Raw genomic sequence first — 21,961 nt, 5'->3', positions numbered from 1 at the left:
TCCTCTGCTAGGTCGGGTGCTGAGAATCTTGCAGATAACCGAAGTCGCATGCAATCGCTCTACCTCTGCGGCAAGGCTCACTTGCTTTGTCGACGAGAGAGCAAGTCGAATGGTGGGCTCAGCGGGGTCGGGCGAGGGGGCTTCTGGCGAGTCCCTCTGTGGCGAAGCTGGAGCCTCCATCTGTGTCTACTGTTGTGTCGTAAGAAGAGGTCGACGGGTGGACGCTGCAATCAGGCGCAGAAAGCACTCCCCCAAAAATTGAACAATGCTGAAGAGGCCGAATTGCAAGGGCTGACGGGGAGGAACCGAGGCGGGCAGGAAGACGGGCCCGAGGGTGGGGAGGGGGGGGGGGGGGGGGGGGGGGGGGGGGGGGGGGGGTGGGTGGAGCGGGCTGACGGGGAGAAACCGAGGCGGGCAGGAAGACGGGCCCGAGGGTGGGGAGGGGGGGGGGGGGTGGTGGAGCGGGCTGGGGAAGGTGGAAGCGCTGGCGGCAGCAGCAGGGGGGGGTGACGGGGGCGGCAGTGGTTAGAAGGCAGCGCGGGGCAGGCAGCGGGTCGGCATGCAGGGGGCGGCAGAGGCTGGCAGGCAGCGCGGGGGTAGGCAGCGAGGCATAAGGGCAGCGGGCGGGGGGGGGGGGGGGGGGGCGGGGCGGGGGCGTGCGAAGGTAGCAGCAGCAGCAACAGCGAGCCAGCGTTACCTTGTGGTCAGGGCAGATGCTTTTGTCCGGTAGTGCATGGGTTTCAACGAGCGAGTCCACAAGAATTTTTTTGCTTGTTGCAGTCGCACGTAACCCAAGTCCACTTGGGTGTGTCAACTCCTAATCGTGTTTTTGAAGAGTGATAGGTAACCCAAGAAAGAAAGACTTGTCGGCCTCCCCTTGTTTCTCTTTTCACTCATTGAGAGCGGATCGTGCACTTGGTCGCCGGCCTATCGACGTGAGGTGGGAAAAAGCAACTTTGGTGTGAGCGCAAGGCCACCAAGGGGTGCGCTCGCAGGGAAGAGTCGAGCAAGAGAAAAGCCTTCTCAAACACCGATTGCAATCTAAGGAACTCAAGAACTCAAGAACCGAAGAACCTCAAGAACCAAAGTTCCTTGAGAACTTAAGTACCCAAGATCTCAGTGTATGGTCATCACCCGAAGCGGAATCGATACTTTGCGTGAAGGTGATGAGCATGGAGGTGGTGAAGAAGAATTTTCCCCACCACGAGAATTTTTTTTCGGCCCTCCCCCTTATCCATCTACGCCACGGGTTGCACTAAATCCTATGGACGCTTTGGTCAAGTCGATGATGGACATGATGCTACGACAAGAGGTGCAACGCGCCACCTTGGATCGCGAGCGTGATCAAGCGTGCTTGGCGGCCGAAGAAAGAAAGGAAATTTTGGATCGCGAGCGCGAAGAAAGAAAGGCAGACTTGGATCGCGAGCGCGAAGAAAGAAGGATAGCCTTGGAGCGTGAGCGTGAGCATGAGCAAGCGCTCTTGGCAACCGAAGCAAGAACGGCAGCCTTGGAATGTGAGCGTGAGCAAGAACGCTTGGCGGCTGAAGCAAGAACGGTAACCTTGGACTGTGAGCATGAGCAAGCACGCTTGGCGGTTGAAGAAAGAAGGGTAGCCTTGGAGCGTGAGTGTGAGCAAGCGTGCTTGGCAGCCGAAGAAAGACAAGCGACCTTGGAAATTAGAACGTGATGCGTAAAGAGACCAACCCATGCAAGAGTTGGTCCTACAGGTACTCACGTCGAAATGCGGCCACTCAAGGACATGGGCGAATCATTAGGTAGCACAAGTCGAGAAGCGGATTCCAACAACCCCGTCACTGAAAAGTTGACGTTCAGTAAGTATGACGGTAAGATGGATGCTACTATTATTCATTCTTGGTTGCATCAATTTAATGCTTACTTTGCGACAACTAAGAAAACAGGAAATAGCAAGGTTTTGACGGCAGCCATGTATCTTACCGGTGATGCCATTAATTGGTATCATGCTTGGCAAGAGGCACAGTTGACCGTGCACCTAGAGGAAGCCAAAGAAGGCGTGCCCCTTTCCTTCAATTGGGCCGACTTCCAAGACAAGCTCAAGGCGCGGTTTATGCCACCTCAATACCTACCGCGGTTGATAGACGATTGGCGCAGTCTCAAGCAAAATGGTATGCCAGTTATGTCTTTCTCTAATCATGTTTTGCAGCTCGGCACCCAATTACGCAAATCGGATGATGAGCGCAAAGAGGCATTCCTTTATGGATTGGACGAGTATATCAAGTTTGATGTCGAAGTACTCGATCCAATAGATCTCAACAAGGCGGTACCGATTACTCTCACACAGGAGATGAAGCACAACAAAGGAAAGCCTAAGGAGAACAATTCTTCTCACAATACCTCTCAGACTCCTCAAAACCCACAGAACGGTAAGAATGGTAACTCTTCTAGCCAATCTTTTGATAATCCTTTGGAAAAGAACTTTCAAAATGAATCTAAGAGTAACACCATATGGGGTTAGCGTAGGTTAGCTTAGCTAAACCTAAGCTAACCCCATATGAAAAAGCCGCATAAGGAATTATAGGAGGATACATAATGGCAGAAGATCCAGTCATTTATTCTAAGGAAGGTAGATGTTATCAATGTCACACTAAGGGTCACATAAGACGAGATTGTCCTAAGAACGCACCTCAAGAACCCACAAATTTTCTATTAATGCACTCAGAGAGCACACTAATGTGTTCCAAGTTTCTCACGATCATGCCGATGCATCTCTCATACATTGTTATGGTTATGTGAATGGTCAACGCATTGTGGTCTTCTTTGATTCTAGTAGTATGCATGATGTTATTAGCGACACTCGTGAAGAGCGCACGTCTCGAAGCTCGACCCATTGATCCCAATAAGGCCTCTGGTTTTGCTCTTGGCATGCACTCTTCGTTTACGCATGAATGTCCTTATGTGATTGTGTCCATTCAAAATGTCGTTTTCGTCGAAAGTTTGTGATTTCTCCTCTCTCAAGATACAATTTGATTTTTGGCATTAAGTGGTTGAAAGGTCATAATCAACAAGTTTGTTGGAAAGAAAACACTCTCAGTCTCGTAGTTGAAGGAGCACCTCTCGTGGTTCTTCAATGTGACACTAAGATTCCATCTATGTCACTAATCTCTCACTCTTATGTTTTGGACGAGGATAAAACACGTAGTCTCATTCTAGTGAAGCATGATTTGTTGCATGACAAAGAACATGAAAAGACACATGGCACGGAACCCGAACAAGAACAAGAAAAGAAGACTCTCTCGGTCATTTCTTTTCCGACGCACGACACACATTTTTTGCATGATAGAGATGTGATTGTTCGCAAGGATGATGGTTTGCATGATGCTTTTTCTAGTGAAGGTAACCTCATTGCAGATACGATCAGTCATGCAGCACCGATCTTGGCTCTCGAGCCGAGGTCAAATGAACCCACTCAGGAAGTATTGTGTGTTCGCATGATTAGTCAGCACGCATTATTTGAGTGTTTCATTCGTGACGGTTTCTTGTATTTTTGTCACCGTCTTTACGTGTTCCCTTTTCACAGGCATGCCATATTGTACGATGCACCTCATTCACTCACGGATGAGCACGAATGTATGCAGATCTTCTCGAAAAGAAAAAAAGTTTGCATTCAAGGAATTCACATTGTTTTTCGGTTGTCCGTTTTGTCAATCACTATTCCATGTTTCTTCCTTGGCATGACACGGTCTTAGAAAGAGCACAAGTAAGATTGTCCATCAAGCATCGGCATTTCCATTGTGATTTGCGATAGTTGATAGGTTTAGGTCGAAAAGTCAAGATTGAGTCTCACTATTTGCATGTAATTGGTGAACGGTTTGACACTCCATCCATTTGTTCATCAACATTGCATGCACACTCATTTAGGAGGCATAGTATTTTTCCAATCACTCTACATGGAATGGGTATGTTCATCATTTTGTGTTGGAAGTGGTTTAAGGAATTTTCCTCCTCGGACATTCTTGAAGAAGGTGGACCTACGTCCATAGACATAGTTGGAGCATTGAAGCCGCCACAGATCACTTTATGTCGCTTTCGGTGCGGCCCAGAGAAGCAAGCATTGCACACCTTCATGAAATTCAAGTATTGCACGACCTACGCCTCATAGTGGGCCGGCGAAGAGTTTTCCAGAGATTACCCAGAGTTGTTGGCAGACTGCAAGGCAGCCATGTAGCTCGATACCAGTACCTCACCTTGAAAAGGAGGGGATGTCATGTGCACATCTAACCCTATGTGCATGTGGACAAGCTACTTCAGGTCTAGGGTTTAGGACCTAAACCTGCAAAATCTGTTAAAATCAGTCTTAAAATCAGCCAAAACTGATTTAGGTGCCCCTAAGCTTGCCCCTTGCTTCTTGCATGATGACATGTTATGCAAGTAAGTCTCCTTCTACCATGTTTCCCACTTTCCATTAATGAAGCCTCGGAACTCTTGGACAAGTGAATCTTATAGTTCTTTTCATGTCCAAAACAAATGTTGTCCTCTCATTTAGGCATTTCACACTCAACTTTGCAACTGCCCTGTCCACATTTAAAAGGTCATCCAGACACCATCGATTGGGCCACACCTTGTATTTTAAGACCATATGGCTAAAGAGCAAGCCACATATTAACAACAAATTTCTTTGAGGGATAATCAGAATAACAATCCTCTGAGCGCACATAAGGGTCAATAACACCTCACTTGAGGCCAAACCACATGTATTTACAAGATAGAAGTCACTTTGTGTTCTCAACAATGTCGAGCATTACTAATATCTATGGCACTTAAATTGCCAGAACATGAGAAGCAGAGGCACCACCACTACCCTCCTCTTGAGCATCTAGCATCTTGATCCTTGCTCTACAAAGCATGATTGGACCAAAGTCACTATAGGTTTCAAGTTGGAACATCTAGGTTGCAGAACATGTAGCGGCTCTACTAATTGAACCTCTTCCATCCATTTTTCATCCATTGGTAGATTTAAAATTGTAGGCCTCTTCTGAGTTTCCACTTGTTTGTGGTTGAAACGAAGATGAGAACTTGAAGACAGTTCTCATGCTATTAAACAAGCCTCTCCCAAAAGAGACTCGTCATCCTCGGGTTTTGATCACTAACAATGGGTTGTGTCATGCCATAGTGCTTATAAATATTTTGTATAAACAATCTTGCCATATGATCTGGTTTTATCTTCTTCCTCAGAGGAATGAAATGGGCTTGCTTACAGAATCTGAATATGATAGTCCAGATCTCATCATAGCCTGTTTGAACTTCGCGCGCTTGGAGGATCAAAGATAGGATCCATTGCAATGCTTTTCCGTCATCTATCTGGCCCTGCTAAAGGTTGTAAGTTGTACCTTTGGCACTGCTTACACTAAGTCTCCCATGCATCGTAATGAAAGAGATCTTCATGGTCTGAAGATCTGTTTGGACAATAAACTCAGCACCTAACAAGTATTGCTTCTAGCTAGAACGAACATGGATAACTGCAAGTAACTATTTCTCATAATACTCCCCACATGTGTCACATTGTGCCACAAAAGACATTCTAAGATTTGGTAGAATGAGTACTGGATTCGAGTCAACTTCTCTTTCAAGAGCTTGCAATCTCTTTGTTGGTCCACTGGAAAGTGACTCCTCTCCATTGTAAAGCATGAAATAGTGAAGCAATCTTTGCAAAATGGTGGATGAATCTTTTATAGGATGAACATAAGTCTAGAAAGCTTCGGACATCATGTACCGCTTCATTGCTTCCACTCTAGCAAGGTCCATACACGTCCAATCTTTAAAACAATGTGCCGGATAAAGTGAATCTCTTCCAAGAAGAATTCACTTTTCTTTCCATTAACAAGCAACCTATTCTTGTGTAGCTCATCAAACATTTTAGTTAGATGCTCCTTATGTTTCTCTTCACTCTTGGAGGACACAATCATGTCATCAAAGAATGCGCCAACGAAATCTGTGTGGATGAAAGATCCATCCATCATTGGATTCAAAGTGGCAGGAGCATTCACAAGGCCAAAGGACATGACAAGAAACTTATGGAGTAGTCCAAATGTTGTTCTAAACGTAGACTATGCTCATCTTTTTGTGCATATTTGATGGTATCCACTTTTTAAATCTATCCTGCTGAATATAGATGCCTATTCTAGGTGGTCAAGCATATAACCAATCCTCGGTATGGGAACCCTTTCTTGATAGTATTCTTGTTTTCATGCACGGTAACCTATGCACATGCACCATAACCATCCGTTTTCTGTACTAGGGACATGGATGAACAGAAGGGAGAAGAACGGGCCTGAAACAGCCCCTTCTCTAAAAGATCATTCACGGACTTATAATGTCTTTTTGTTGGGCTGTGCTAACCCTGCATGGTGGCCTATGTGGTGGACGACTGCCTGGCACTAGTTCTATGGCGTGATCCTTTGGCTTTTTAGGAGGTAACCTCCCTGGCAAAGACTTGGAAAATCAATTACTGAAAGAATTCAAGAAATTTGTCCTTTATTGCTGACAAAGTACTAACTAGAATCAACTTCATCTGCTCTTATCGTTTGCAAAACCAAGCTCGCAGAAAGACGATTTTCATTACAGTAGAAACAACAAAAGCGGAAACGACTCGCCTTTTAGATTAATGTCAAGCACATGAGCCTTTTTTCTATGTACCATAGCAACTTTTTTTTGGTGGTAGCGGGGCATCCCAAACAGCACATTACCACCTTCCAACGGCATAACCTCAATTATGGGAATAAAACAACCCCACCACCGCCCCTCTCCAGAAAAAAAAAGAACTTCCCCTTTCTGGTTTTCCATTTGCTTCTTCGATTCTTTTAGTTCTCTTTCTCTGTTTCCTGCCTATATTTTTAAAAATGGTTAATTCTTTCTGCTTTGCTTTTCCTGCATGTGTTTTGTGTGTATGTGCACGGGTATCTATTTGTGATTTATTTTTCTGGGTTCGTTGTTGCACTTGTGTGTGCATCTAACAAGCGTGCTAATTTTTTTTGTATATGAGGACATTTAAAAGGTGTGTCCTTGCATCAAATGTACACTTTGAGAGCTTTGATGTCAAGACAATTAGCATTATTATGGTTGGAGCAATGTCTTGTTAATCTGGTTAACAACTTGTTCAAGGTGAAATATTAGGAAACAGGTTAAATTTTGTTCCTGATTCATGCCAAAATTGTGTTTCTGTAGGGAGACCCCCATATCATTGATACACTACTCGCTGAGATCGACATATATGAGATTTTCTCTCAAAGGCATTGTGAAGGGAGACGAATCAAAGTCACCCTATGTGACGGTGCACCTTTATTAATTGTGTTTAATTGTGATCCATCTTTTCTGCAGGTCGCTTAGTGGTTCTTACAAATATTTCTGTTGAGTTTGCAGAGCTTGAGGAAAGGCTCCAAGATTTGAAGGAAGAGTTGAAAAATCTGGAGGCATCAGACTCTGAAGAAGTGCATAAAAAAAAGGCAGCAGAGGCTTTGAAACGAATTGAGAAGTGGAACTTATTTAGCGATGCCCATGAGATGCAGGTTCTCTCTCTCTCTCTCTCTCTCTCTCTCTCTCTCTCTCTCTCTCTCTCTCTCTCTCTCTCTCTCTCTCATGCTCTCACGTTCATATAACATTTCATTTCATCTTCTCACAACTCTCAGACAGCCTTCTAGGACACTTCAGATGAGATGCTTAGAGAGCTGGATGTAGGTGACTTGGGGCTTGACAGATGCTCATATGATAGAGAGCAGACGGAGTATGGGAGATACCTCACGGAGATGACGACCACACATGGGTTAGCCATACTTAATGGCTTACAACGATTTCCTGGAGCAGCCGGTTTCACATGCTTTCCACACAGACACGGGGCTAGTATAGTGGACTATGTTATGGCACATCCGAGCTTTATTCCTTGTATTTCAGGATGTAGCAGTGAATCAGACATTGTCCGTTTCATTTCAGTATAGTACAGCCCAGACATCAGGAGGCAGGTCACATACCCGTTATAACATTACACCAGAGACTGACTCGGTTTATACAGAGGAGATCTATAGCCGTCTATGCACAACTAGTCTTGGTCTCTCAGTGGAGGAGTGCACCACTTTACTGACTGAGACACTGCATGGTGCACAGCAGAGGCATACCCACACACTCAGCCAGGTCGGAGGCGACATTCTGGAAGCATGCCCCAAAATAGTTGGTATGATGGGGAGTGCAGAGAGATGAGAGCCCAGCTCCAGAGAGATCTTCTTTTAGGAGTCATGTCACGGGGACGTGGCAGCTGTTAACTATGTCACGAGGACGTGGCAACTGCTAACTTTAGTTGTTGGTTTCTTTCCAATGGGTTTTGTTTTAATTTTGAGACCCTCTTCTTGAAGTAGCAAACGGTCGGACATTGCATGGCCAATGTGAACAGTAGTTTCACCCGCAGATGGGTAGTGGTCGGCACTGGAATTCGTATAGTAAGAGGATGTCTAGGCTCAGAGCAAGATCATATAGGTCCCCCCGTCGCACTTAGCAAGTTGGTGGATACTAGGAAGTGAACTCAATAAAGGCCTAAAGTCAAGGTGTGACTACCAACAGAAAGTATCCGCGACCAGTCGGGAGATTTTTAAGCGGCGAACCCGAAACGGGAAAATGCTTGTAAATGCGCCAAGTGTCAATTTTTCATGCACTTTCCTCCTACAGAAAAAAGGGTGCTGATTTTTTAAGCTGGGAAGAGGCCTCATTTGCTCTCTGTCATCATAGGTTAAGAGCTATGGAGTGCTTCCTTTCCCGCTTATGTACAGTGCGGTGCCAGGAGTGATGCCCTGCACGCTACGCACTGATCTCTCTCTCTCTCTCTCTCTCTCTCTCTCTCTCTCTCTCTCGTGAGCAGTATGTTATGCCCCTCTAGTGGGCTTTTCATTTGACCAATATACAGTTATGTGGGTTCATGCGCGATTGCCGAGGCAAGAGCCTCTTGCACAGGTACTGGATTAGCGAGCGGCTGATCCCCCGTAGGTACAGGTGAATTCGGAGAGGTTTCACATGAGAAATCTCGTCCGATTCAAAGGGCAAGTAGCCCTACAGGTGCGGCGGCTCGAGGTCTTGCTACAGATGCGACCGGCACGCGAAACGGAGCCCAAAACAGGGAATTACAGCCTGCTGTGTATTTTTGCAGGTTTAGGGTTTCGGCCCTAAACGGACCCTAATACCCCCAGGAGGTTCGGGGACGCGAGGTGACAGTTGTACAGGTGAACTGGCGTATTTTCGGTGCAGAAAACAGAGAATTCAGCGCGCTGTAGATTCTCGCCAGGTTTTGCACAGTGTCCGTATGCGTCGGGAAAGTCATCTATTGCGTGGGGATACTGACTGTGAAGCGTCGTAGTATAGTTATGTTGCCGAAATCAGGCCAGAACAGGTGTTTCTTAGCCTAGATTGTGCGGGGCAGCTCGTAGGAGATCACAAGTTTTATTCCCTCTGTTAAAGAATAAAGAAATACCGAAAGGGGTGCCAATTTTGGGGCCTACAGGTTGTCGGCGTCTGCTCGGAGCATTCTAGCTTCCGAGCCGTGTGTGTACCTAGGTGTTATTCCCTATTACAGGTTACCCTTGCAAAGTGCTCTGTGTGTGTGTCTAAAGTAAAGAATTTCGGGTGAAAGCCAAAGTCCACCGCCCTACGGGCCGGTTTCATGGTTCCGTTGCCGGGACATCAATCACTTTTTCCTTAAAGAGTGAGCCTGGATTGTTTTGGGTAAAGACACAGAGTGCAGGAACACGGGATTACACTATGGCTGACAGGGGGAAGGGCATTATGGAAGAGGGTTCCTCTTCAAAGGACAGGTAGGAGATCCCTATGGTTTTCGAGATTGGCGAGAGCTGAGGGCCACGTCACTCTGTACCTCCTATCAATGTGAATGTCCCTCCAATAGTACAGGGCTTTATGATTGGGCAACTTGAGGATGATGCATTCAAGACTCAATTAGTTGCCGCGGTGAATGTCTTTTCGCAGCTGATGCAGAATCCAAGGTTTATGGAGTTCTTGCAAGCGCCACCAGTGCAATAGCAAAATAGGCAACCTACGCCGCGGATGGAGCTTGTTGAGGCTCAAGCCCAGGTACTTCATGCGGCTCAGGAGGATAGGGAACACTCGCATGTTGCGGAGTCAGGGGCTCCAAAACAGGTTCCTCCCGTGCTTGAACAGGTGGCTAGAACGCCTATTCCATAGGTTATGCCAATTCAGCCCGCCACCTTTCAGAGCGAGCATGCTGTTTAGAATGGACAGGGAACTGGATACCAGGCTATGCACCGCACCCAGTTTTTTCACCACCCACGGTACATCCTTGGTATTTTGGGGGTGGATCAGTGTTCCAAAATATGGCTGGTTATGCTAGAGGGTCATTTTGGCATGGCTGGTTTTTCTGGACAGCAGCCAGATATCACACCTCTGACGCAAAATGTGAATGGCCAAGATGTGCCCATCATGCCTACTACAGTGCCCATGTTGCAAACCATCCCTTATGACAACTCGGGGGCACTAGAGAAGCCGAAGGCTTACAAAGAAGGTGGTGCAGCTGTAAAGTTCAGTACCTTCAGTGGTTTCGAGGATAAGACGAAGGCTCTTACCTTCCTCCAGCAGTTTGATACAGCTTATGCGGGAGGGAATTTTACAGAGGCCTCAAAGGTCAAGAAAGTTGCCACTTTCTTAAAGGACAATGCGCTTACATGGTGGACGACATTGTTAATGCAAGGACAGGCACCCGCCACTTGGGTTTACTTCAAGCAAGTGTCTGCATCTGCTTGGCTGTCAAATGAATTTGAAGTCGACGTCATGACAGATTGGCACCAGCTTACTTCAGCTTCGTGCAAGAGCTTGCTGGAGTACAATAGGAGGTTTTGTAAAGCGTTACTCTCAGTGACCTCCTACAGATTTGTGCCATTGACAGAGCAGATAGAGAAGTATTGTTGTGGGTTGCCTAAAGGGCTTCGTGATTATTGTACAAAGAACAGAGTGGCTACCCTCACTCAGCTTATGGAAGTTGCGAACACTGGTCTTGCCTTGTTGAAAGGAGAGGATAGTGGATTTCCTAGCAACGACAAAGGAGGGCAGCAAAAGAAAAATTCAGCGAAGAAGCCCTTTGTGAAAACGGCTCCTGATGCGTCACAGGGGTCAGAAAAGGCCACCAAAGACAAGGATTCAGCCGGGACTTCTGGAGCGCAGGCAAAGAAACAGAAAAGGAAGCCTTTTGTGCGCAAGTTGCTCGAGGAAAAGAAGGTCCTAATGGCTGAGAACAAATGCTTTATATGCGAGCAGCTTGGTCACTTTGCTATCAATTGTCCACAAAGGAAAAGACCAGCTGACTCAGAGGATAAAGACGACCAGAAAGGCAAGAAGCTTAAACCCACGGCAGGTTTAGTGCCAGACATGGTGGGTGACAGGCCCAGCACAGATGCCAGTGAGTTATGCAGGGCATGGGGTAAAGTTAGGAATCAATCAGACGGCACTCATCTTCTTTGATCCAGGTGCCAAAGCCAACTTTATCTCACCAGAGTTAGCTATGAAGCTGGGCATCAGAGCTGAAGAGATGGGGTACACAGCAGAGGCAGGGTTAGCATATCCTGGCCACTCAGAGTGTGTTACTCTCATCATTGGAAAACTTCGTCTGCGTATTCAGTTGTATTTGGACACAGAAGAGTTCTACATCATGCCGCTGGAAGGTTGTGACGCCTTGTTGGGAATCCCGTGGATATTCCGAGTGCATGGAGTCTTGGATGCCTACAACAAAAAGATCACTGTACAGCATAGGGGCAAAACTCACATCTTGGATGTAAAGCTTAGAGGAGAGTCAGTCCCTATTGTATCTGCTTCTGCTATCACTTCTGTAATAAAGAATCATCTTTCTGTGTACTTGATTTTTGCACATGATGTCTCAGATAGTGATCAGTCAAATTTATCTGTGTTAGATAAAGAAAGGCAGCATTTTTGCAAAAATTTAGTGACTGTTTTTCTTATTCATTACCGTCACAATTGCCGCCAGAGAGACCTGAGGACCATCGGGTAGATTTGGTGCCAGGGTGTAGCCCACCAAATAGATCTCCCTACAGGGTTAGTGCGGCGCAACAGAAAGAGATTATGGGCCAGATTGAGGAGTTATTAGAGAAGGGGCTGATTCAGCCTAGTTCTTCACCCTTTTGTTCCCTAGTGCTCCTAGTGCAGAAGAAGGATGGCTCATGGCGCATGTGTATTGATTACCGTGCGTTGAATAAGAATACCATCAAGAATAGGTTCCTATTCCTAGAATTGGTGATATTCTCGATCGTTTAGAGGGTGCTGCAATTTTCAGCAAGATAGACCTTAAGAGTGGGTACCATCAGATTCGTATAAGGCCAGAGGATGTGCATAAGACTGCGTATAGAACGACATTTGGTCTCTATGAGTTTCTAGTGATGCCATTTCGGCTAACAAATGCTCCTGCCACGTTCAACAGAATGTTGGACCGGATTTCCGCTCGCATCAATAGTTTGTTGGGACGTTCTTCGATGATATGATAGTGTATTCGAAGAATGAAGAGGAGCATAGGTGTCACTTGACCATTGTGTTCGAAGAGCTGCGCAGCCACCACAGGTTACTTGTCAATTCTAAGAAAAGTGAATTCTTCCTCGAAGAGTTCCACTTTCTTGGCCACTAGTCTCAAAGGATGGTGTTAGAATGGATCCCGCAAAGGTCGAAGCTATCAAGACATGGCCAGACTTGAAGACTGTGCACGATGTGAGAAGCTTCTTGGAATTGTGTTCCTACTTTAGAAGATTGATCAGAAATTTTGCAGAGATAGCATCGCCTCTTCACACTTTGCAAAAGAAAGAGGTCACTTTCAGATGGAGCCAAAACGAGATTTTAGCTTTTAGTCTCTTAAAGGAAAAGTTGACTTCAGATCCAGTTATTGTTTTGCCAGATCTCAAGAAGTCATTTGTGGTACAGTGTGACGCGTGTGGCAGTAGCATCGGAGTAATGCTAATGCAAGATGGACGGGTAGTAGCTTATGAAAGCCGAATTTTGCAAGGGCCAGAGAGGACTATGCAAGTCTATGAAAAAGAGCTCTTGGCCGTGATACATGCACTTTCTAGCTGGAAGCACTACCTCTTAGGTGCTGATTTTGTTGTCCAAATAGATCATAAGACCTTGCGATACTTCTTGACACAGTCAAAGTTATCCGAAAAGCATATGCGATGGGCAAACATTCTTTCCATGTTCCACTTCCAGATTATGCATGTGGAAGGCAAGCAGAATGTTGTGGTTGATGCGTTATCAAGAAAGCCACAAATTTCAGCTTTGTCAATTCCATATCATCATGAGCTAGATGACATGAAGAAACAGTATACTGGTGATGAAGATTTTGCAAGGATCTTTGAACAATTACAAGAGGGGCAACATCACGAGCACTACCTCCTCAGAGATGGTTTTATGATGATGCATGGCAGACTTTGTGTCACTAGGCCACTGCGACATAAGGTCATGGAAGAGAGTCATGTCCCACCATATGCAGGGCATCGTGGCATTGATGCGACAGTTAAAGCAGTAGAGACATTCTTCCATTGGCCTACCTTGAGGAGAGATGTGGATGCCTTTGTGCGAGCAAGCATAATTTGCCAAAAGGTCAAGTTTGACAGGAAAAAGGCACCAGGGTTGTTACAACCACTGCCGATTCCGGATAAGCCATGGGAAAGCATTGCTATGGACTTCATCTTTGACCTTCCAAGAACACCAACAAGGAATGATGGTATATGGACCATTATTTGCAGGTTCAGCAAGCAGGCCCATTTTATCCATGTCAGGAAGAAGATAAAATCTGATCGGATGGCACTCTTGTTTATGTACAATGTGTTTAAGTACCATGGTACGCCACAATCGATTATCACTGATCGTGATCCTCGCATGACCAGTTTGTTCTGGAGAGGATTGTTGAGAACATGGGCACTACGCTCAAGTTCTCGTCTTCGTTTCATCCACAAACTGATGGACAGTCAGAAGAGGCTAATTCTACTGTCTTAGATCTGTTGAAATGCTATGTGTCAGATAATAAGGGCAAGTGGGAACAATATTTGCCTATGCTTGAGTGTGCATACAATAATATGGTGCATTCGTCTACAGGCAAGGCACCTTTTGAGATTGTTGAAGGCGGCAAAAAGGTTCCTCCCATTTTGCATACAAAGGACAAGATCTTTGAGGCAGATTGATATGTTGAGAACATGGATGAGATGTATAAGAAAATTAAAGTTCCCTTAGGCAAAGCAAAAAAAGGCTGCTGATCGTCACCGTCGTGAATTGCTGTTATCACTTGGTGATTGGGTCCTGATAAGGTTCGAAAAGGCAAGGTTAAAGAAGATGAAGGGCAAGGAACGGCTATTTCCTAAGCTTAGCATGCGTTATTATGGGCCTTTTCAAGTGCTTGACAAGATCAGCAATGTGGCTTACAAGCTGAAATTGCCTGATGCATGGAAGATTCATAATGCGTTTCATGTGAGTCTTCTAAGACCCTTTGTGGGTGATGTGCCAGAAGATATGCCAGATGAGGATCAACTAGAAGTTGAGGAACTTGATGAGATCCTGGTACTTGAGCAAGTATTGGCACATAAGGACAGAGAAGTTAAAGGACAAGTTGCAAGACGCTATTTGGTGAAGTTCAAGAACTATCCGCGTATGGATGCAAAGTGGATGGAAGAGCATAAACTGTTAGAGTCACCAAATGTATTGCAGCTTTACCTTGAAGCCTTTGCGTTACAGCGTACTTATGCCCCAACCCAACGTGTGCAAAGGAGGGGTAATGATAGAGCTAGTACACCAAATGTACATATAAATTCAGTGTAATAGATGGGAATGACAAAAGTATGAAGGTCTCATTAAGTCATTTGTATCTATGTGTTATGACCTTTCTTGCGGATACATGCGATGATAAAAGAGTGTTGATAGCACAAGATCATCAGTGGCGTGTCTTTATGGTATGCAATCGAGGACGTTTGCGATTTCAAGAGGGGGGTATGTCACGGGGACGTGGCAACTGTTAACTATGTCACGAGGACATGGCAATTGCTAACTTTAGTTGTTGGTTTCTTTCCAATGGGTTGTTTTATTTTTGAGACCCTCTTCTTGAAGTAGCAAACGGTCGGACATTGCATGGCCAATGTGAACGGTAGTTTTACCCGCAGATGGGTAGTGGTCGGCACTGAAATTCGTATGGTAAGAGGATGTCTAGGCTCAGAGCAAGATCATATAGGTGCCCCCGTCGCACTTAGCAAGTTGGTGGATACTAGGAAGTGAACTCAATAAAGGCCTAAAGTCAAGGTGTGACTACCAACAAAAAGTATCCGACAGTTGGGCCACATTGCACTTTTGGATGTGGTCCCAATGAGGATAGATGGTCAGATGACCACAGGGAGCCCAACGGAATCATTCCCTAAAATTGAGGGAACTACTATTTTGGCTAAGAAATGTGTTCGTGTCATTACCTCCGGTATGACTAGGGGAACACTTTACAACTCTGCCGCGAAGTCAACTGGGCGACCAGTCGGGAGATTTTTAAGCAGCGAACCCGAAACAAGAAAATGCTTGTAAATGCGCCAAGTGTCAATTTTTCATGCACTTTCCTCCTGCAGGCGTTGATTTTTAAGCTGGGAAGAGGCCTCATTTGCTCTCTGTCACAAGTTAAGAGCTATGGAGTGCTTCCTTTCCCCCTTATGTACAGTACGGTGCCAGGAGTGATGCCCTGCACGCTACGCACTGCTCTCTCTCTCCCCTATGAGCAGTATGTTATGTCCCTCTAGTGGGCTTTTCATTTGACCAATGTACAGTTATGTGGGTTCATGCGCGATTGCCGAGGCAAGAGCCTCTTACATAGGTATTGGATTAGCTAGCGGCTGATCCCCCGCAGGTACAGGTGAATTCGGAGAGGTTTCACGTGAGAAATCTCGTCCGATTCAAAGGGCAAGTAGCCCTACAGGTGCGGGAGCTCGAGGTCTTGCTACAGATGCGATCGGCACGCGAAACGGAGCCCAAAACAGGGAATTACAGCCTGCTGTGTATTATTGCAGGTTTAGGGTTTTGGCCCTAAACAGACCTAATACCCTCTGGAGGTTCGGGGACGTGAGGGGACCGCTGTACAGGTGAACTGACGCATTTTTGGGGCAGAAAACAGAGAATTCAGCGTGCTGCAGATTCTCGCCAGGTTTTGCAAAGTGTCCGTATGCATCGGGAAAGTCATCTATTGCGTGGGGATACTGATTGTGAAGCGTCCTAGTACAGTTATGTTGCCGAAATCGGGCCAGAACAGGTGTTTCTTAGCCTAGATTGTGAGGGGCAGCTCGTAGGAGATCTCAGGTTTTATTCCCTCTGTTAAAGAATAAAGAAATACCGAAAGGAGCGCCAATTTTGGGGCCTACAGGTTGGCGGCGTCTGCTCGGAGCATTCTAGCTTCCGAGCCGTGTGTGTACTTAGGTGTTAATCCCCGTTACAGGTTACCCTTGCGAAGTGCTCTGTGTGTGTGTCTAAAGTAAAGAATCTCGGGTGAAAGCCAAAGTCCACTGCCCTACGGGCCGGTTTCAAGTCATCACTTATAGACAGTCTTGGATTGCTTCCCGATGCCTTGTGCGACGGAAGAAACGAGCTTATTTGGCCCAGATGGAGCGAGACTTGTATCAACTATTCCTGAGTAGAGACTCAGGAGAGGCATGGCGATTCTTTCATGAGCACTCCCCTCCCCCACTGATTACTTCTCCTGATGCGTGGGGCGAGTATCCGACATCGTTATATAGAGCTCCTTGGCAGGACCCCCTTCGAGATCCTACAGAGCCATGCCCACCTTCCAGCACCTACTTTACCACTGAGATGGTAAAGAGAGCCATTGATAGGATGAGGACAAGCAGGGCATATGATCATGATGATCTAGTAGCAGAGCACTTTATACATGCTAGAGATTTGCTGGTAGAGGTTCTTGCAGTGTTGTTCAATCATGCCATGTGTGAGGGATTACTTGAGACTTGGAGGTTGTCTACTATTGTGCCTATCTTCAAGGCAAGTGATCCTACAGAGCTTGGGAATTACCGCACTATTATGGTTGGGCACACATTGGCACGGTTGTATGCATCCATTCTTGAGCAGCAGTCGAGTAATTGGGCAGAGGGTGAGGGTGTACGAGCAAAGGGCCATGCCGATTTTAGGAGGGGTTTATCCACTCATGATCATATTCTGACACTCAGAGCCATCATTGAGGAGGGCAGGTCACATGGGAGACGGATTTATTGTAGCTTTGTGGAATTCCGCAAAGCATTTGACCCGGTACCGAGAGCTCAATCGATGCACAGATTGCAGGAGATGGGGGTGCCCATAGTGTTGATTTGGGGGATTATGGCTCTAAACAGATTAGTGATGGGACATGTACGCACCCCGGAGGGGATATCTGATTTAGTTCACTCCACCATTGGGGTGAAACAGGGTTGCCCATTGTCTCCTACTCTATTTGATATGTATGTTGATGAGGTGTCTGATTACATTGACAGAGAGGGTGATAAAGGTGCCCAGCTAGCAGGGACATGGATCCCATTGTTGTTATATGCTGATGATATTGTGTTGAGCTTTGACTCACCGGAGGGTATGCAGCGACAGTTGGATGCATTACACAGTTCAACAGAGGATGATGGATTGTCTGTAAACCTTGGTAAAACCAAGGTTATGTTGTTTAACACCACACCACAATGGATCAGGAGATCAGCACCGACGTTCACATATGGTCAGAGTATAGAGATGCATACACTTACCTTGGGGTTGTCTTCACTGGACCGAGGTTTTCTTTGGGGAGAGCAGCAGAGACTAGACTGACTAGAGCTTATGCGGCCTTGGGAGGGTTGGAGAGGATGTGTTCCCTGGTTTAGTTCCAGGAACCTCGGACAAAGTTATGGCTCTTTGATACTTTAGTAGCCTCAGCTATGATGTATGCGGTGCAGATATGGGGACCTTCTCTAGGCCAAGATGGTTGGAGAGACCCTTGGTATCTATGATCTCTCGATTGATCAGAGCCAAGGCCTCCGTACCCCACGCTATCATTCGAGCAGAGCTAGCTGTCCCTCCTATGGAGATTGAGGCGCTTACCAGATAAGTCTCCTTTGTGCACAGCTTGTGGGATACTACTAGAGACAGTTATGCTAGACTGGCCCTTGAGTCTTCGAGACAATTAGCTCTTCAGGGGGGAACTTTATGCTGGTATGCACAGATGACATCATGGTTTCAGATGCATGGCTTCACCATGGACAGGCTGCCCCCTTTCAAGTACTCTCTTCAGACACCCTCGATGTCTCTTACACGTGTGGAGATTACTAGACTCATTCGTCAGGTCCTGATCTAGCTGGATACAAGGAGGACATGGATAGAGCCGCCACAGGAATTGGGCACGAAGATGGCTTTCTATAGAGAGCCTCACAGGAGATGGGTTTGTGATTCGACCCAGCTACATGGATACACATATGTCTCATGGTTTGCGGTGTGCCATTGGTCAGATACGCACAATGCACATCCTCACATCAGCTGGAGATTGAGACTGGTAGATTGAGAGGGATACCAGCAGACAATAGGATATGCTGCTTATGCCAGCTAGAGCGAGAGACAGAGCTACATTACATATGTCATTGCATAGTGTACTATGAGATTCGGGGCCATTTCCATTGCTTATTCAGAGAGGGTTTCGGTCCTTTCTCTAGGATCTTGGGCTATATCTACTTGAGTTACACAGATATAGAGACACTTTACAGGGGAGAGCTAGAGAGAGACAGTCCCAGAGACGGATTACAGATTTCTTTTCACTAGATATGAGACAGCCAGAGGAGCAGCCATCACTGCAGAGCTCGGCCCACACTCATTCGACCACTACCTGTACTCTCATCGATCGAGCACTGGAGCTACGGAAATCCAGACGGCCACGATTGAGGAGAGGGGCTACACAACATCGACGGAGACTACAACAGAGGATTCGAGCCATACTCTCTCGACATCCAGAGTGCAGAGGAGGAGGAGGTGGTACTACCTGGGGCATCAGAGGGGGTAACATGTAGTTCAGAAATTTTTGAAAACTTTACAGCATCGGAAGATTCTGTTGAGGATGCCGTGAAAGAAAGTTGTAGAGTTCATTGAGCATAAACTGCAAATATTCTGTTGAATCCATGTCTTGGGTTCTTTATGGCTTATGCCCTGTAAGACGGAGCGATGAAAACGGGAGCGCGCCCGATGCGCAATGAAGTAAGGGTGAGTCCCTAATAAGTCTGGGGTCGGGGCCCGAAGCCACTTCAAGTAAAATTCCAATAGCTCTGTCAACTCTTTTGTAAAATTCCAATAGCTTTGTCATCTCTTTTGTAGGACCGGTATGCTTTCATAAAAGCACACACCTGATCCTCTAATACCACTGTCACAAGACGGGCACCACGTGCCAATAGAAAAGAACATACTGAACAGACTTTTAGCACTTCAATAACAACTGAACTAAGAGAGAGAGAGAGACGACACGCGACACGGAGTGGCGGAATTTCACCCAAACCTTGGCATCCCTTTCGGTATTTCTTTATATTGCATCAACATTGCACAAGCCGGTTCTCCAAACTCTGCACCTTCTCCAGGAAGCATGCCAGAGAATGAGCCCTTAGCACATATTTAAAGGCCCTAGGCCTCAAAAGCAATTTACATGAAAAGCCTTCAAAACTCAAAAGCTTCTGATCCAAAAGCAATGCCAAAAAGCTGCCAACGCGATTTGTGGAATTCCGTACAACTGCCATGTCATCAGTCAGCGCAAAACACGGAGTGTCCGTACAACTGCCACGTCGTCAGTTTTGCATGTGTGTGTGTGTGAGAGTCCTGGTTTACTTTAATCCCTTTATGTCACTGGGGCCCCATCAGACAGGGTCCCCATAAGTTGGTAGGATTTCTTCTTCTTCTACTACTTGTTCTTCTTAGGGTTTAGGCCCCTTGGCCGGCATCTGTAAGTTGGCTCCATTCTTCAGGGCTTTGACACGTCAGCAGTTTGTGACAGTCTTCGTCGATACTGTGTAGCTCCTCTCCTCAATCGCGGTGGTCTAGATCTCCCTAGCTCCAATTCTCGTTCTATGAGAGTGCCAGTAGTGGTAGTATGAGTGCGGACAGAGCTCTACAATGGTGGCTGCTCCTCTGGGTGTCCAATATCTAGTGTAAAGAAATCTGTAATCTGTCGCTGGGACTCTCTCTCCAACTTTCCTTAGTAAAGTGTCTTTATGTTTGTGTAACTCAAGTAGATACAGTCCAAGACATCTCTGATTTTCATAACTCATGACCCTAGATAGAGGCCCAAAACCCTCTCTGAATAGACAATGAAAACGGCCTCGTATCTCATAGTACACTGTGCAATGACATATGTGATGTAACTCTGTCTCTGGCTCTAGATGACATAAGCGGCATATCCTGCTATCTGATGGTATCCCTCTGAATCTGCTAGTTTCAATCTCGAGCTGATGTGAGGATGTGCGTATCTGGCCAACGGCACAACGCAAACCATGAGAGAGATGCGTGTCCATACAGCTAGGTCGAATCACAAACCCATCCCTTGTGAGGTGGAGAAGATGCTCTCTATAGAAAGCCATCTGCGTGCCCAACTCCTGTTCCGGCTCTATCCATGTACGAGAGAGAGAGAGAGAGAGAGAGAGAGAGAGAGAGAGAGAGAGAGAGAGAGAGAGAGAGAGAGAGAGAGAGAGAGAGAGAGAGAGAGAGAGAGAGAAAGAAAGAAAGATTTTTAACGTCTATGTCAGGCCGAAATCGGCCTATGAGACAAATCAAATGTACATGGTGTGTAGGTCATCCGTCTATCGGAAAGACAAATGAAACAAAAACTGATACAAAACTGAACTGAGTGTAGGTAGTGGGGTATCTGAGGAGGGATGGAGCTCTATCTCTAGGGGTATATGCATGTCTATATGCTCAAGGTAGTACAATCATGAGAATGCATCAAGCTATCTAGCTCCATCCTGTACTAATGGGGGGATGTAAGATGTGGTACATGGGCGGGTCTGGTGCCAAGGCTGCCCGGATGAAAGCTGTCGGGTCGGCCCTCATCCGGGCCACTCGCTCCTCAGTGGCACGGCGCTCCCGGGCTCGGATCTCCTCGATCTGTCGGTGGTGGGAGCTCGCGCCCCTGTAGCCTGTGACTCGTGGTCGTCGTCTAGCTCGGCTCACCTCCGCCTGTGGGAGTGTCACTCCCCTCTGAGTGTCTTGTGGGGGAGGGGCGGTAATCCTCTGAAAGAAGTCTGTGAGCTGCGACTGTCTCCCCTCTGTCTGTGTAGCTGTGTGTGGCTGTAGTAGTGTGTCCCGATGGCTCTGTATCTCTAGTAAGAACCGTCCGAGCTGTCTCTGATCTCGAGAGTCCATGATCTCTCGGAGAGTGGGCTGTCCTCTGAATAGGGCCTCATACCTGCCTCTGATCTCAGTGTATGCTCTGCATCTACATACAAAGTGCTCCTCACTCTCCACCTCCTCTGTGCAGGCTCTGCAGACGCGCTCCTCCCTGGGAACACCAGTATGTCTCCCGATCTCAATCTCTAACCTGTGTGAAGCCACTCTCAGCTGACCAATCGCCACCCGTGAGCTATGTGGCATATATGTGTCCATGTAGCGTGGTCTCTGTATGAACCCCCCGGACAATATGGTGAGAAACTGGTCTCTGTAATCTGACATCCTCGTCCCCAAGCCAGGTGACTCCCAGACTCTCCTAGTGTATAGCTGCCACAGATCCTGTCTCAGTACCAAGTTCCTCTCACTGCGAGAGAGGTGAACATATGGTGAGTGGGGGTCGTACTGGAATGGTGTTAGGCTCTCCATGTCAAGACCGTGTCCCTCAAACCATGCTCTGACCTGTGAGTACCATGCTCTCTCATGCCCACTCTCTGATAGCTGTATAGCTGCCTCATGCTCTACGAGTAAG

General features: G+C 46.7%; 1 protein-coding gene across 1 annotated transcript in view; it reads left to right on the top strand.

Moving 5' to 3' along the window:
• Nucleotides 1-21,961, top strand: part of LOC147455896 (uncharacterized) — a 152,356-nt gene that overhangs the window by 115,120 nt on the left and 15,275 nt on the right. The window contains exons 15-16 of the mRNA XM_086514524.1: nucleotides 7,201-7,306; nucleotides 7,396-7,541. Coding sequence (XP_086370650.1) covers nucleotides 7,201-7,306; nucleotides 7,396-7,541 — 252 coding nt within the window. The remainder of the gene's footprint in view (nucleotides 1-7,200; nucleotides 7,307-7,395; nucleotides 7,542-21,961) is intronic.

This window comes from Adiantum capillus-veneris, chromosome 6 (assembly GCF_014529385.1).
Source record: "Adiantum capillus-veneris isolate H3 chromosome 6, ASM1452938v2, whole genome shotgun sequence".
Classification (NCBI taxonomy): Eukaryota; Viridiplantae; Streptophyta; class Polypodiopsida; order Polypodiales; family Pteridaceae; genus Adiantum; species Adiantum capillus-veneris.
Note: the sequence above shows the minus strand (reverse complement) of the source record. Positions and strands in the feature narration are given on the sequence as shown.